The sequence below is a fragment of the Sphaeramia orbicularis genome, chromosome 20 (genome assembly GCF_902148855.1).
Source record: "Sphaeramia orbicularis chromosome 20, fSphaOr1.1, whole genome shotgun sequence".
Lineage (NCBI taxonomy): Eukaryota > Metazoa > Chordata > Actinopteri > Kurtiformes > Apogonidae > Sphaeramia > Sphaeramia orbicularis.
In genome coordinates, this window is record NC_043976.1 from 12,396,601 (window position 1) to 12,413,281 (window position 16,681).

The 16,681-nt window shown below is 36.6% G+C and overlaps 1 protein-coding gene across 2 annotated transcripts in view; it reads left to right on the forward strand.

Annotated features, from left to right (window-relative positions):
- The window catches only part of smchd1 (structural maintenance of chromosomes flexible hinge domain containing 1), a 204,794-nt gene extending 188,816 nt beyond the window's left edge, over positions 1-15,978 (forward strand). For both annotated transcript variants that reach the window (XM_030123183.1, XM_030123184.1), the window contains exons 36-47: positions 1,245-1,376; positions 1,465-1,620; positions 1,729-1,855; positions 6,620-6,739; positions 7,082-7,167; positions 7,260-7,382; positions 9,089-9,270; positions 10,671-10,780; positions 13,917-13,987; positions 14,463-14,631; positions 14,710-14,862; positions 15,593-15,978. In XM_030123183.1, coding sequence (XP_029979043.1) covers positions 1,245-1,376; positions 1,465-1,620; positions 1,729-1,855; positions 6,620-6,739; positions 7,082-7,167; positions 7,260-7,382; positions 9,089-9,270; positions 10,671-10,780; positions 13,917-13,987; positions 14,463-14,631; positions 14,710-14,862; positions 15,593-15,684 — 1,521 coding nt within the window. In that variant the 3' untranslated portion in view covers positions 15,685-15,978. The remainder of the gene's footprint in view (positions 1-1,244; positions 1,377-1,464; positions 1,621-1,728; positions 1,856-6,619; positions 6,740-7,081; positions 7,168-7,259; positions 7,383-9,088; positions 9,271-10,670; positions 10,781-13,916; positions 13,988-14,462; positions 14,632-14,709; positions 14,863-15,592) is intronic.
- Positions 15,979-16,681: the final 703 nt, after the last annotated feature.

The following is a 16,681-nucleotide window of genomic DNA, read 5'->3' on the forward strand; positions in this document are numbered from 1 at the left end:
GATAAATCACTTACGAAAGGTTAATTATAGAGAAAAATTAATTTGGAAACTGCCACAAAAGTAGCTCTGGATCTTTATGGGTTAATGTTCGAAGATGAGTTCCGCATTATTGTTTTTTGTAATAAAAGTGTTTTCCTGGTCACGATCCTAACTCATGATTAATTTAAATAAACTTTATTGATCCATAAGGGAAATTACTTGGTCACAATAACTTAGTTGCAAACAAAAAACACAAGCAAAAAGCAAAAAAGAAAATAAGTGTGAAGAGATAAAAGCAATAAATATAAATACTCAAGACTCAAAACTCATCTTTTCAGAGCAGCCTGCCCACCATAAGTTTTACTCTCCATTTTACATCTTCATTTCTATATATCGTAATTATCCTTTTATCTATTTGTTTGCTTCTTCGTATTTTATGCATTGTCTGTTTTATGTTGTTGTACAGTGTCCTTGGGTGTCTTGAAAGGGACTTACAAATAAAATATTTTATTATTATTATTATTATTATTATTATTATTATTATTATTATTATTATTACACTGGGTTACAAAAATGTTTTTTGCAAGTTGTCTAGGTTTTTTCAACTGAATTAGGACCATTTTGCACCGCTAAATCCAAAAATGACATCTGTTTTTCTCAATCAGGCCAGGTTTTTTTGCTCATTTGATTTTGAAATATTTGATCTTCTCACAATCTGCGCCCAAACTTTATCTTGGTCACCAAGTTTAATACCAAAATAAGATTGGAAAGCACACTTTATGAAACTTGTGACTATTCCTGTTAGGTACAATGGTGTATTCACCGCAGATGTAGCAGAATACGTCAGGCTTATTTTTGCAAGATCTTCTAGTCGAAGCCTGTAATATTAAAAAAAAAACATTAATCATAAATTGGCAAAAGTAAAATCTTCAGAACTCGTTTATCGCAAGAAATATGAAATAATTTTGTATCATATGATGTGAAAATGCCCAAAAATGTAAGAAAAAATGTTAAAAAGCCAATATGTAGCATAGTTCAGAAAGTTGACCTGATTGAGCAAAATTAATGTGATTTTTAGATTCAGCACACCAAAATTATCCTAAATCAGCTCAAAAAACTTAAACAATGAATTTGTTGTTGACCAGTGTTATTATTATTATTATTATTATTATTATTATTATTAAATGGAATACATTAATAAAGCAGAAAAAGATACAAGTTTTGCATATGTACAAATTAACCCACTGCTGCGTTCTGTCCTCCAGATTATTATCGATGTGGTGGCAAATGACCCTGTCCAGCTGCGACCTGACGTTCAGCCGGCGACACCAGTGGTTTCTTACAGCACAGAAGTAGCCAACCGAACCCTGGTGGACGGTTTGACTCTGACTATAGTGGTGAGCTGATGACACAAGACCCACCTTGAAACACCCTCCACATTTCACTTCCCGTACACGCTTTCTAACGCTGCCTGATTGGTTCCAGGACCAGTATGGTAACCCAGCGGGGCAGAACCTGAATGGGAAAGTGCTGGTTTCTATAGAGAGCTCTAATGGAGGGTACAACTCCAGCCTCCCTTTGTTTGAAGGACGAACCCGCAGCCGACAGTTTGTGTTGTTAGATGGAAAAGCCCACATCTCTGTGAGTAATACTAGCTTTCAAAACACACCGTCGCCTTTTTTTTGTTTTGTTTTTGTTTTTTGTTTTTTTACAATCCATTTAAAGCAGTTGTACATTTAACGTCCACAGAAGCTAACCATCATGGAGAACAGCCCCGGAGAGAACGGCAGCATATACATCCTCCACTTTGAGCCTGTTCTTCAAATGGCTTCCATGAGTCTGGCTTCTTTTGAGCTTCCCTTCCACTTTTACAACGGTATGAAACAGAGTTCTCATGTTTTCATTGTCATTTGAGGACTGCATCAGTATTAGTAGGAATGGGTAGCGTTAAGATTTTACCTTATTCATACTGATTATTGTTAGGGTTACCGTTCAAATCAAGGTTCAAGGTGGCTTTATTAATACCTGTAGGTCAGTGGTTCCCAACCTTTTTTGGCTCGTGACCCCATTTTAACATCACAAATTTCTGGCAATCCCAGACATTCAAAACGGAGACATTTTTTTACTCAAATTAATTTGTTTTTGATCTTGTAATAGCTTGCTATACAGGTGTAGATTACTGCACAAAGTGAGAATTTGATTTTCCTTGGTCAGGATATGTACAGTCGGTCCAGCTTGGATTTACAAGGCTGTAAATTAATATTGGAAAAACAAGAACTCAAACTATGAATTATGAAAGAGCTGCAGCATCTGAAACCGACCACAATGAACATTTGACAGATAAACAGAACCACAGTGCTTCAGTTTCAGCTTCAGTTTGTTATGTCTTTTATGGATTGTGATTGTCTCTGTCAACTCAACATATATTTTTTATCAGTAATGTTTTTTTATTTTTATCAATTACTAGAAAATTCAGGTGACCCCATTTGATTTCCAGGCGACCCCACGTGAGGTCCCGACCCCAAGGTTGAAAAACACTGCCCGTAGGTAGATTTGTTCTGCCGTCTGGAGACGGTATCTCAAACACAAAAAACATTAAAACTAGGGATGCACCAATACCAGTATCAGGTATTGGGTCCAATACTCAGCGTGTGTACTTGTACTTGTACTTGTAAAAGTACTCCGATACAACTGCAGTGATACTGCTTACAGCAGCGTGACATTCGCAGTTTAGTGCAGCAGGTACGCAGCAGAGGAGTAATATCAGTAGTGTGGAGATTTTTCCAAATAAATGACGGTGACAAAAGTGACGTTAAAGACACAGACGGAAACGGACGGAGTATTCTGTCCGTCCTCTGCATACATTCCATCCGTTTTCCAGGTACTCGCAGATGTGTACCAATACGGAGAATACCACCGGGTACCGTGGAGGTAGAGGATCTGTTCAAAGAGCGACTGTGAGTTAGAGAAAAACTACTGACAGATTTATGACATCTACACTCATCAGTATCAACATTAGTATCACATTAGTGTTACTTCTGTCATCTCCTTGTTTACTATTACTGACTTTCTTCTTCTTCTCTAAAAACATTACTCTTCTTTGAGGTATTTGTCCAGTATGGTTAATTAAGAGCAGCGCCCTCTGGTGGATTGATTGAGAAACATTCATTCCAATGCATTGGATGTCAGTAGCAGCACTGTGTTCCAGTCAGACTAATAACAACGACAATAAAGCACATTTTCAAAAGTACCAAAGAACTTTAATGGTATTATTAAGTACTCATATTGGTACTCGGTATCTGCAAGCACTCAAATGTAAGTACTTGTACTCGGTCTGTAAAAATGTGGTATCGGTGCATCCCTAATTAAAACCACAGGACACATATACTACAAACAAAAAGTTAAGGATATTTTTAATTTTTGGGCTTTTTTTCAGTTGGGACTCTTGCACAGTGCTTTTTACTTTTTTGTGTGTGAACTGAATTGAAACACTTTTTTTTTTTAATGATCAGTCATAGTTTTATTTACAAATGACAAAAAAAAAAAAAAAAAAGAAATATCCTTAACTTTTTGCTTGTAGTGTACAGGGGACAGATTAAAAATGGCACAGACAAAAACATGTACAGGTACTCCCAGCAGCTCGCTGATCATGATTAAAACAGACTAAAAAATAAAAGATAAAAACAGACTATAATAAATAAAAGCCATCAAATGCCAATGTAAAACCTGTAAAAAGTATGATAAAAACATCATGATATAATGATACAATGTAACAGAAGGGACAGTAGATAAATAAATGATAAATAAATTAAGACCACGTTAAAATAAGCCAGGACCCAAGAATTAAAGCAAAACAAAGTGCATCAAATGTTATTTAAAATAGAAATAACAGCAGGGACAAAACTGTAAGAAATAAGAATAGAATTATTATATCCCCGAAATCTAGTTCTGGAGATATAATGGTTTTACCCCGAATGACGCCACCACCAGATATCCTTTGTGTGAACATTATAACTCAGACAGATTTGTTAGATTTCTTCTCCTTGATAACCAACATAGTGGACCCCTAGTGGAAGAACCCTATCAATTTCAGCTTCTCTGTGAGTATTAGAAGTCATCCAAATGGGGGCGCTTTAATTGAAAATCAGTTTTTTGGACATAAATCAAGCAATAATATACTAACAGATAAAATGTGGTTCATACTGATCATCTTTCGCTACCGTCCAGAGTTCATATGGGATCATTTTCATTCACTAGGTGGAAAAATTGGTTCTGTGACCATTATTCTGCCACTATCAGGTCGATGTAGCTCAAATTGAGTTTATACCGATTGTCTAACAATTATCATGGATATATTTATATATAGCAGAGGACTGGGGGGATTTCGGGGACATACCCTTACTGTTGGACCCCGACAGCGTAAGCCTTATTTGATTTGATTTCCCCCAAGTTTTTAGCAACAGCATTGTTTTTGAAATACTCGCTATCACAGATTCTGACTTTATGATAGTAATGTGAAATGAAATATCAGAAATACTTAATTGCAGTAAAATAAAATTGTTGTGCATTGTTTTTAAGAATAATTGATGCTGGACTTCATTAGTATTTTGACAGTGTAGTAGTTCTTTAAATCTACCATCTCTGATCTATGAAACTAGGAATGACTGATCACATGATGCTCTGACCATTTCATATTTATGTTTATTAAAGGGGTCATATTTTGCTAAACCCACTTTTATTAGTCTTTGGTTCATTCATTTGTGTATTTGGACCCTAATAATTCATAAAGTTTGAATTTGAACCCTCCAGGTGCTGCAAAGCTATCTCTATATTCATTTTGGTAAATATCGAGTGGCTTTCTACAACTTGTTTTAATTCCTGCTTAATTTGTTACATCGATAACTAGTTACGTCACAACATTTGCACATATAAGGTCAAGACTTCTGGCGAACATTTCTCCGAGTACGACATAGTTTGTCAGCAGCAGTGGTTGTAGACCATACTGAAAATATGTCCAAACTTCAAGCTGGTTGCCTAAAATGTTCAGTTGTCAGTTGTATTAATGAACACAACCGGCTGAACGGGACAGAGCACAGTCAACAACCTGGAGGGGGCGGGGTCATGTGCATTTAAAGAGCCAGTGCTCAAAACGACCTGTCTCGTGTCATTCGTCAGAAATAGGTTGAAGATGGACCTGTGGAGTTGAATTAATGAAGAATTCAGACCCAAGCATAGCATTTACAGTTTATATAGACCACAGGGAAGTGGTTTAAAATGCATAATTCCATTTAAAAAAACAAAATATCACTCCTTTAACGGATCCACAGTAGGAAAAAAAACCTGTCTACCATTACTTTTAATCCTCAGGGTGGATTCTAGCTTAGCATTCATTTCATTAGCCTCATAGCATAATTGCCTACGCCATATTTTTGGTCAAATTGTAATATCTGCATAAAATGAATCTGCAGTGTTAGGAGAGTAAAGTTATATTGATTTCACAATTTGGCCAAAATAGGACTTGGACAGTTATGCTGGGATGCTAATGATTTAACACACTAATGCTAAACGTATGCTAGCAGCTTTTTATACATAACAATCACAAGGCAGATCAGTGAGTGTGATGTGTTTAACAGTCAAACTATGCATTTCTCTGCCTGATCTCCTCATTTTTCTGCCCAGGTCTATATAAGACTTGTGTTCTGTGTAATGGGCTTTATGCACAGCTCCACTACTTCCTAAACTTCAGGTGGCTACTTTATTTCCTGTCTTTCATTATTGGACACATTGATTAATCCAGGTTTGCCTACTTTTTTTTTTTTTAACTTTATTTTTATTGTTTATTTTACAAAACAAGACAAACATGGGGGACATATGGGATACATCGACTATAATAAACCTTGTGACTGACAATTGTTTTTAGTAGTGTGACGCTGAAGTGGAAATTGTCCATTTCTTCCATTTATCACTGTTGACACTGTTCTTCTTCACTCCTCAGTCTATGAGTCAGAATCTCCATCTCAAATATTCCAATCACAGTTTGTATCCAGTCGTTAGTTATAGGTGGTTCTAATCTGCACCATTTTTTGGTAATAGCCTTTTCCAGGCTTTTCCAGCCTCTCTTCCCCATTAAATCTTTGTAAAGAGATGATATAATTTTGTATTTTTTAGAATGATATATTCCAATTATCATTTTTACAAGCTCATTGTTATTAGATTGCCTACTACTCTTTTTTGTTACTACTGATTAATTAGGCACATTGTCGGTGAACTCTCGTTGCCATTTCCTGGTCTGTGTGTTTGAGTTGCTCAGATCTGACCCAAACCCAGGTCTGTCATCTGGACTGAAAGTCACAACAACACATCACAGATGAATGTCTTATTGAGAAACATTTACCAGACGGCCGTTACGCTGCTTATAACACAGAGAAAACCTGTGCTCTGTTATTCTGTCTCCAGTGCCGTCACGAGAACTGTTAACGTTGGAGTTTATCAATACTGTAGTCTTTAGTTATTTGGCCCCGGGGCCCGTTTAGTACCAGGTGTCCCTTATCAGTATTTGCAAATGGGTCTTATTACTATTTGATCATTTCACTATATCAAGTTCAGGATTTGATCTTGTGCTGTTTGTCTGTTGTTTTAGATTCCAAGAACCAGCAGAGGATGTCTGAGCTGTCCAAGAAGAAGGATGAGCTCAAACATATTATTAATGTTCATCAAGATTTTTTCAACTCACGTAATGAATATAAGGATTTACTGACCAGTAAGACTTTATCTCTCTTTCTTTTAATACAACACTGTTTGCTGATTTTGTGTCTGGGTCTTCAATATTTTCTATTCTTCTAAGAGTATAAATGACTTTTTCAAGAAAATTGTCTCAATTCTCAAGAGGCTCCTAATACTAGAATCAATGATCGTCTCATCAGAATTACCAAAAGTCTAATCAGCTTTTAGAAGCTTTAGAAGAAGTTAAGTATTTCAGTGTTTAATTCTCTGTTCGATGGAGTAGTTTTACCTAAAAAATATGAGGGTCCAATGTGTTTTTGTGTGTGTTTTATGTATTGCTTTCAAATGTGTTTTTAATTGAGTTATTCTTCTGTATCAGCTAAATACAACAGTGCATGTACTACAGAGGCCACCCAGAGAGAAGAGCTGAACAGGATGAACCTGAACATACCACAAACTGTATCTGTGAGAGGCTTTTTACATCAGCAGTTTATATTAATACATTTAGTTCACAAATTCAAAATTACATGTGCTTAACATTACGTGATTTTCTGTAGACCCAAGCCATTGACGGACTGATAACGGAGAAGAGAAACGAAGCTGAGAGGATAAGTCGTTTACCCAGAAGACAATGCTCCATCCGTGATCCGTTCCAAGGGCAGCAGGACGTTTTAGGGAAGGTAATGTCATAGGAAAGAAAACCCTCTCTGCTGGCAAAAACCCAGGAAATTAGGAGAAATTTATTTTTGTTAATGTGTTTATTGGTTTTTTTTTTTTGTTGGTTTGTTTTTCCAACACACACATAAAACAGAAAAAAACAAGCTGGGAGTAGTCAAAAAGGTACCATATAAATGAGAGGCAAGGTTTTTATTGTTAACAAAAACTAACGAAATGACGAAAACTAGAATTGAAAAAACATTTTCGTTAACTGAAATAAATAAAAACTATAATTAAAAGAAAAAAACAATAACTAACAAACTGTATTGTGTGTTTACAAAACTAGCTAAAATATATAAAAATTATGGATAAACTTCCCTTCATTTTCATCTTTGTCAATGTCGGACTGATATGAAAGTGATTTATTTCGCTCAAGCAATTTTAGCTAGCGGCACCATATGATATTTAACGGTCCGTCACTTGTGGTTTCCAGTCGTCTTCTGGTCCCCACTCTACCTGGAAACATGGAGACTAAAGTTGGGAGAAAGCAGCAGAGTCCTGTCTGGGATTTAATTGAATACGACAGAGAAGAAGAGAAAAGATATGAAAAAAACTAAACTAAAACTAAGCATTTAGAAAAAAATGAAAACTAATAAAAAACTAGCAAACCTGCTCTAAAAACTAATTAAAACTAACTGAATTAGAGAAAAAAAAGTCAAAACTAAATAAAACTAAACTATAATGAAAAATCCAAAACTATTATAACCTTGATGAGAGGTACAATACACATTATGTAGTGTACAATACAATGAGAGTTTGGTGAAAACAAAAAAAAAAAAATATTGATGGTTATTTTTTTAATTTATTTTATTTTGCTCATCACCAAATACATGGTGTGGAGCACAAACATGTCATAACAGAGAAAATAATACACATTCAATAACAGCAAAATTAATAGAAAAAGAGGTAAAACCCTTTTCAAAAAGGCATCTAATTTATGGATTGTTTTTGGTTGTTCAGACTGAAGAAGCATTAAAAGTTTAAACATTGATGGATGCTTTGAGGATTTTGGCAAAAACTTTAGCCAAAATTCAACAACCTGTACATTAGTACATTCAAATAAAACATGGAATTCATCGCCTACACAAACATTACAGCACAAAGGACAGAATCTCAGCCTTTTTTCCAAACCTTTGTATCGTCCACTGACAAATGCACTTGTTAATATAGATATGTTCACATTAATAAAGTCAAGGAATGGTTTCCATATTCTTTCAAAGGCATTGGTCTTGTAGTGCATGAGATGGGTCAGAAAGTCCAGGGGTGTGTATTCCATTAATATCCTATGCCATTCCACAACTGAGGGGGCTTTACCCGAAATCTACTGCTTTAGAATCTATTTCCAAGCACAGACTGCCATAACGTTATAGAGTTTTTGCTAATATGCATCAGTTATAGAAGGTCCAGAAGCAGAGAAACCGTCTCAAGTTCAAGCTCTATTTCCAGAAGTTTTTGTATTTAAAATAACACATCATTCTAATATTTTTTTTATTTTAACACAAGACCCGGAGTAATTGTGATGCAGATGTACAGTATCTCATCACAGTGTTAAGGTTTATAGAGAATCTTTTTCGAACATTAGAAAACCACAATGTTGACATAGGACGCTTTCATTAGTAAAACTGGACGAAGCTGTCGCAGGTTTCATCGTTTGACCTTTGGTGTGCAGGTTGGACATCTGGCCTTGGTGGTGGAGGATGATGCTGCCTGGGTCATCTCCTGGCACATCAGCCGTTCCATGGATTGTGTCATTACGATGACAACGGCGGCAGCACAAATGATCTACAGGAACACGGGGGGCAGGCAGCAGGTCATGGCTCTAGACAGTGTTTACGTTTCAGGAGGCAGAAGGTGGGTTTGGGTGGTCATCTGACTTTAATCGAGTGGTTCCCAACCTTTTTTGGCTCGTGACCCCATATTAACATCACAAATTTGTGGCAACCCCAGACATTCAAAACTGAGACATTTTTTGGCTAAAATTAATTTGTTTTTGACCATGTAATAGTTTGCTGTACTATGTTGTAAATAAACGTTAATTTTAGATGACATTTAGTCTGTATAATGTATATTATTATGGACGGAGGCAGAAAAGCCAGGTGTAGATTACTGCACAAAGTGAGAATTTGATTTTCCTTGGTCAGGATATGTACAGTCAGTCCAGCTTGGATTTACAAGGCTGACAATTAATACTGAACAAACAAGAACTCAAACTATGAATTATGAAAGAGCTGCAGCATCTGAAACTGACCACAATGAACATTTGACAGATAAACAGAACCACAGTGCTTCAGTTTCAGCTTTACAGTTTGTCATGTCTTTTATGTGTGTGATTGTCTTTCTCAACTCACCATATATTTTTTATTAAGTTTTTTTTTATCAATTATTAGAAATTTCAGGCGATCCCATTCGAATTCCAGGGGACCCCACATGAGGTCCCGACCCCAAGGTTGAAAAACACTACTTTAACCCTTTATAGGGCACTTATTGAAATACAAAAATTCAACCCAAGTTGAAACCTTAGTTACTGGACATCGTCGTCTACCTCCTCATCAGTTGGCGTGACAACAGTCTCCCTCCTTTTGCCATAAAACAGTGTTTTTTAACCGTGGGGTCGCCTGAAATTTCTAGTAATTGATAAAAAACAAAACAAAAATTGCAAATACGGTTTTGTCAAAGCGCTGGAACAGCAGTCATTCATAGATCTCATAGTAGCTCTGTCTCACACTGACTTCTTTTTAGAAAAAAGGGTTTATCAGTAAAGAAGAAAAAAAAAAAAAAAAAAACCTCTTGCCTTGAGACAACAGCTGCAACAAAGGCCTTCTCTATAAAAAGACCATCTATTGTATTATTGTCCTGAGGTTTCTTCCATGTTTTCCTCCTCATTAAATGTCTTGCTTATCCAAGTTGAAGGACTACAGATAAAGGATGTTTCTGTGCAGACTCTAAAGCTACTTCTATCAAATTAATGAGAAGACATCAGGCATCAATCAATCAGTCATTATTTATGCAGCTCCACATCATAATAAACGTTACCTCATGACACTTTACATTTAAAACTGGTCAAACCAGACTGTTAATAAGCTGTTAATAAAAGACTGTAAATTAAAATGACCGGACTTAAAGTTAGTTAATGATCCATTAATGTCCTGTAAATATCTTTTGTAGAACTAAGTAATGCCTGGATTATGCATCTGTTTGAGTAGAGTTTCCAGTTGCTTCAGTCTCTGTGCTACATTGTGAATTACTTGCAGACCACTACCACACATAAGGAACGGCCGGGCTCTGTTTGATCCCCCTGGGAACCCAGTGTTTGCAAGAGATCGCCTCATTTTCCCCAACCACCAGGAGAGCTGTGACATCGGTGAGACATTTCAGATGGTTTTCCCATGGTCGCTGTAAACATTTGCCTGGTCATTGTTTTTTGATTTTTTTGCAGATTTGTATGAGTCTTTTTTTTAAGTGTGCTGGTTTTTCTGGTTTCCAGAGATTTCCCAGGTCTCATTGTTCGCTGTTGTTGGGGTATTTCCTCTATACCCCCCCCCCCCCACACACACACACACATACATAAACACTCTCCTGTTAGGTAAATGATTCCACCTGGGATCCAACATCACAGTGGTGATTTACTTGATTTACTGATGAGTGTCTTCAGAATCAGAATACTTTATTCATCCAAGGGGAAATTATTGGGTGTTACAGTCGCTCCATTCAAGGATAATAAAAAAGTGGCAGGAAACAGGGTTCTTTCGCAGGTCTTGAAAGCGTTAAAAAGTCTTGAATTTTGTGTGAAAGTCTTCATAAAGTATAGAGCGTTTGATTGATATGATTTCGCTAACCAGTTGGTACTGGAATGAATCTGGTCCTTGTTTGTGTGATATCCATGCACTTCTGTGATTTTCATATATTTTGAAAATGTTTCTGTCTGTAAAAATGTACTGCAAATGATGCATTCATACATTTATTAAAATGAACTTTTCTACTATACACAACAGGTATAATCTCAACTGAAAAAGTAGGCACTAAGTATAAAAGCACATAAAGTCAAAGTCTTAGGGAAAAAATAGCAGTTTTGAAAAGAAGTCTGAACCCTGGATTAAGTCTGGAGTTTTTATTTGGATAAAGAGCTAGTACCCTGAGGAAAGAAATGATCAGCACAGCAGAAAAAGAAAAAAAGAAACAAAGTTTAGGGCTGTCAGAATTAACATGCTAACGCAGATTAATCCATCATCATGATTAATCTGATTAAAAATTTTAAAGCAATTAACCCATCTGCAGCTCAGAATGACTCTGAACATCTCTGCCAACACATCTGGGTCAGTTTGTCCAAGCAGAGTTAGCATCACGCCTGCGCAAATGGTCAGTTGATCCGGTAGTGACAGGCAGCAGAACCACCCCAGAAAGACAGAAGATACTAAACAGCACGTTGGTCCTCTGGATGGAAATATGAGGACTGAAAAAAAACAAGACAGAACAGTGGTTTCAAGTTGTTGTGTTGAAACTGTTGAAGGTGTTTAATGAACATGTAAAGTGCATATATTTGTCCCCCTGATGAAGACCAGCAGTCTGAAATGTGTTGGGGCTCAGTGAGGCCTATTGAGACATACTATAATTAACAAAGGCATTTTAAAATTATTAGAGTGCCTTGGTTTTTGTATTTTTTGTACGTTAAATCCATATATGTTCCTTTCTTTCTTAAGCCTGTTTGCTCATGCAAAATGAAACGTGATTAATATAGTTTAAAAATGAATGATATGTATATCAAGAGACTATGGAGACTATTTCAACAACACATAATCAGTAGTATATATATCCTACTATATAATGCATGTTCTGTGTCCGATCGATCGATGTTGCAGCACAGGAGGGCGTTTGTACGGATTTTCCTCAGCCTTCACAGGCTGAACTCACCAAATGAATAGAAACGTTACCTGACTATCTACTAGGCACAATTTTATGTCCGTATTCAAATGTTGTGAGGTATGCCGGGCGATTTTAGCCTCTCTCTACTTTGAATTCTTCATCCCTGCCGCCATACTCCATTTTCGGAAGTGGTTACGTTGCCATTCATGAAATTTCTGCTGCTAGCAGATGATGCTACAGTGTGAAGGCTGCAGTTCACTACCGCTGTATGAATTTCATCATGCTTGACAGGCCAAACAAATACATGCTCTTCCCATCATGCCTCACATGTTGGCTCAAATTATGACCTGCACAATGCATGATTAAATGGTAGTTTACAAAGGGATAGTGGTGGCAGACAAGTTCTATTTATCACGCTATCGTACAATGGCACCACGGGTACAATGCTGCTAGTGTGTGTGTGTGTACATATATATATATATATATATATATATATATATCTACCTACATAAATAAATAACGGCTAAAATTTGCTTAGAGGTCTTATTTATGTCTTTGTGCATAAGAAATCAACATAAGTGAATCCCCAAATGAACTTTGTGTTGGTAAATGCAAGTTATGCAAATTTACAGGATTTCAGTTCTGTTCAACATGTTGATGGTCATATGAACTATGTTTTCAGCTCAAAAATGTCCAATTTCATCACAATTAATGCTATATTTTCATGTCACAAATGGCCAAGTTATATTTTAACTAAATTTACCTGAAAAACAAATATTCTATTCTTTTAAATTCTCCAGTTTTTCTTACAAGATTCTATCCTACATATCACATGTTTTATTTTTACACGTTCAATATGGAGTATGGTGCTGATCCATCCTGCTTATGTTACGCCAATACATACATGAAGAATGTCACACGTCACTTTTTAAATCAACAGTTTTCTAATAATAAGCATTTCAACAATTCTATATTGTTATTTACTCTTTAGTATGATGATAAACTATACAATAAATAATTCTGATACTAGTTTTTGCACAGGGATCATTTGTGGAAACGGTGACATGACTGCTGAGCATCAGTATGATGGGATCTGTAACAACCATGTCACATCCGTCCACTGCCACATTTTGTGTTTTTGTGTCAGCTGTTATTGTTTTAGATCCACAATACTAACATTTATGAATAAGAGGATAATTAGCAATAGTAAGTATATGAGTTTATTCCTAATAAAGTACTGGTACTGACCAGATCATCATGGGTAATGTCACGTCCGTCCACCAGCAAAAGTTTTCACATACACGTGCTATTCAAAATCCAATATTTCTGAAAATAGAGCTTCCACTGTCAAATAATATCAGTAGTCTGTGCACAAATGGATTAGCATTATTTCAACACAGTTCTATGCATTTCTTACAACTTTTTTTTTGACAAAAATGGCCACTCATTTGACCCCCTAAGTAAATTTTAAATAAAGACACAATATGAGAACAAACATTACCAGTCAGACCTTATTCTCTTTAATTCTACAGTATTGTACATGAATGTGTGTCTTTTAAATCATGAGCAGTTTAATTGTGACTGTTTAGATTTGTTTCAGGGGGTCTGACAGTTTCCTGCTTGTGTTTCCTCTGCAGTGTTTAGAAATCTCCTTGGAGACACTATTTTGATGGATGACCTGGACTCTGCAAACCACTACAGACGGACAGTGAGTGAAGCTCTTTGTCATACAGGGGTTGGACAAAATAATGGAAACGCCTTAAAAAATCAACAAAATATAATTTAATATGGTGTAGGTCTGCCTTATGCGGCAATGAAAGCCTCAATTCTCCGAGGTATTGATTCATACAACTTGTGAATTGTTTCCAAAGGAATTTTAAGCCATTCTTCAGTTAGAATACCCTCCAACTCTTTTAGAGACGATGGCGGTGGAAATCGACGTCTTACTTGAATCTCTAAAACTGACCATAAATGCTCAATAATGTTGAGGTCTGGGGACTGTGCCGGCCATACGAGATGCTCAACTTCATTAGAATGTTCCTCATGCCATTCTTTAACAATTCTACCTGTATGGATTGGGGCATTATCATCTTGAGGTGAAGGTGTTTCCATTATTTTGTCCAACCCCTGTATGTTAACTCGTCTGCTGCCGCTTGTGCTGATGAATGTGCTGTCGCCTTTAGCTGGTGCAGAACCACACGTCGTGTCCCACCATCCTAACCAGGCAGGGGGACCGGATAGGTGCCAACGCCATTTGGGGGGGTTCGCAGAATAGAGCCCCCTCACCTCAGGGGTTAAACATGTTCGCAGCCCCCATACCCCAGCAGTACTTCAGCCTTCAAGAACAGATAGGTGAGGTCTCAAACACAGATATGTTAGGTTTGTTTGTGCTCACAGTGTTATAATTTCTCTTTTCTTTCTATAATTTAGGACTGCTCATGCGCTACAGGTCAGCACTGCAGAACCGAGAAAGCACAAAACTCAAATGCGAACAGGTTTTAGCAGAAGAGGACACTCTAATTGTGAAGAAACGAGAAATGGAGGAGAAAATGGCTGAGCTGAAGGAAGTGGAGGAACAACTTGGTATGACGACAGAGTAAAGGAGGCTCCCAGATAGCAAATATTTTGGCAGTATTATGGCATACATTTGGCATTTTTGGCTTTCTTTAGGCATTATGAAAACCTTTAGGCTTAACTGTGGTATGATTAAGGTTATCCATAATAGATATGGAGGCACCAGCAGTATATGGCTGAGTTCTGGCATATGTGTGGTTAACCAAAAGACTGGGCAAAGAGCGGGATCGAGTACAGGGATGGTATAGGATGTTTATGGTAAGCCAGAAGATTGACTAAAGAGCGGCAACATCTTATTCCATATATGGACGTTTTTTGGTTGTGTTTTGGCATATTTCTGTTAAGCCAAAACACTGCGCAAAGAGCAGTTATTTCTTCCCAGAAGAAAACCCCACTTCATTTTAAAAGCAGAATCAACTCAAATTTGGGGTGAATTCTGGACTCCTTTTGGCCTCTCTTTGGGTCAGTTTTGGCTACTTTTTGGCTGGATTCTGGGGATTTGGGGCTTTTCTGGGACAATTATGGCTATATTTTGGAAGTCCGCAATTAGTTTTGGGTGAATTTTGGCTTCCTTCTGGTTTGATTTTGGCTTGCCTATTTTGGGCCCACACATCTGCCCAGAACTTTGCCAAAATGGCATGCCAGATTTATGCCATAATGATTTTGCTATCTGGGCTGTTTGTGTTTTATTCTTCTGGTTTAATCCACGTCTAACTCTTCGGTGTCATTCTCCCTCTAGCCTCAACCTCAGTCAGAGCTTTAAAGAGGGTTTCCATGGACGCTGCTGGACCATCAGGCCTTTCCAAACGACCGAGGAGCACATCAAAATGACAGATGGATTCGATTTGATTTAGTCATTTATTCCGAACATGCAAAGAAATTTAACATATATGCACTAGCAAACCATACATAATACTGTAATACAAATGTTATGATGAAAAACAACAAGCTGACCTTGTGAATGTTTTTATTTTAAGGGTTGTGTATTTCATTTTTGCATTACGTTTTATTTGTATTTGATGTTTTTTTTTATTCGCTGTTTTTACATAATTCAAAATATGTTTATGATGTGTACTATTACACCTCAGAATTATTTTCTATAAAAGTGTGTCTTGTTGTACAGCTGTTTTGTGTGTGTGTGTTTTCCTTAACAAACATCAATGGGAGGAAATGGAATGTTTTGGTTCCAGACAGACACTGACAGGCCAGTTTTACACACGGGATAATTACGTGCCTTTTTAACCCATAAAGACCCAAACAGCCACTCACGGCCAAAACCATTAACTGGTCTAAACTGTTTAATAACAATTGATCCACTAATTCTATCAATACATGCAAAAAATTGTTATCAAATGCAGGTTTTCATCTTTTCATGGTCATCAGATATGACCCATTTGGATGTTCAGAGGCTCCGTAGTGATCGTGGAAACACCGTCATCTTCTACAGCATTGATTCACCAGTAAAACCCATGGAGCTGGATCAGTGACAATGGATGGAGACACTTGTTTTATGTTCCGTTATCGATATCTTTGTTGAAAAAGTCACTTTTTACTCCTTTTTCTCTATTTTGATATGATAACATTTAATCTGCTCTGAGTTTTCATGAAAATCTGAATAAAACATAGGAAATTAAATACAGGAAAATACATGATTTACAGTGAAAAATGTAAAGTACAGAGCATAATTTTATAATAAATGGTGATAAATCACTTAAGAAAGATTAAATGGAGAAAAAAAAAATTTTTGGAACTGCCACAAAAGTAGCGCTGGGTCTTCATGGGTTAAAGAAAGACAATCGTTATCCAAATTATGTAGACATATGAGGTT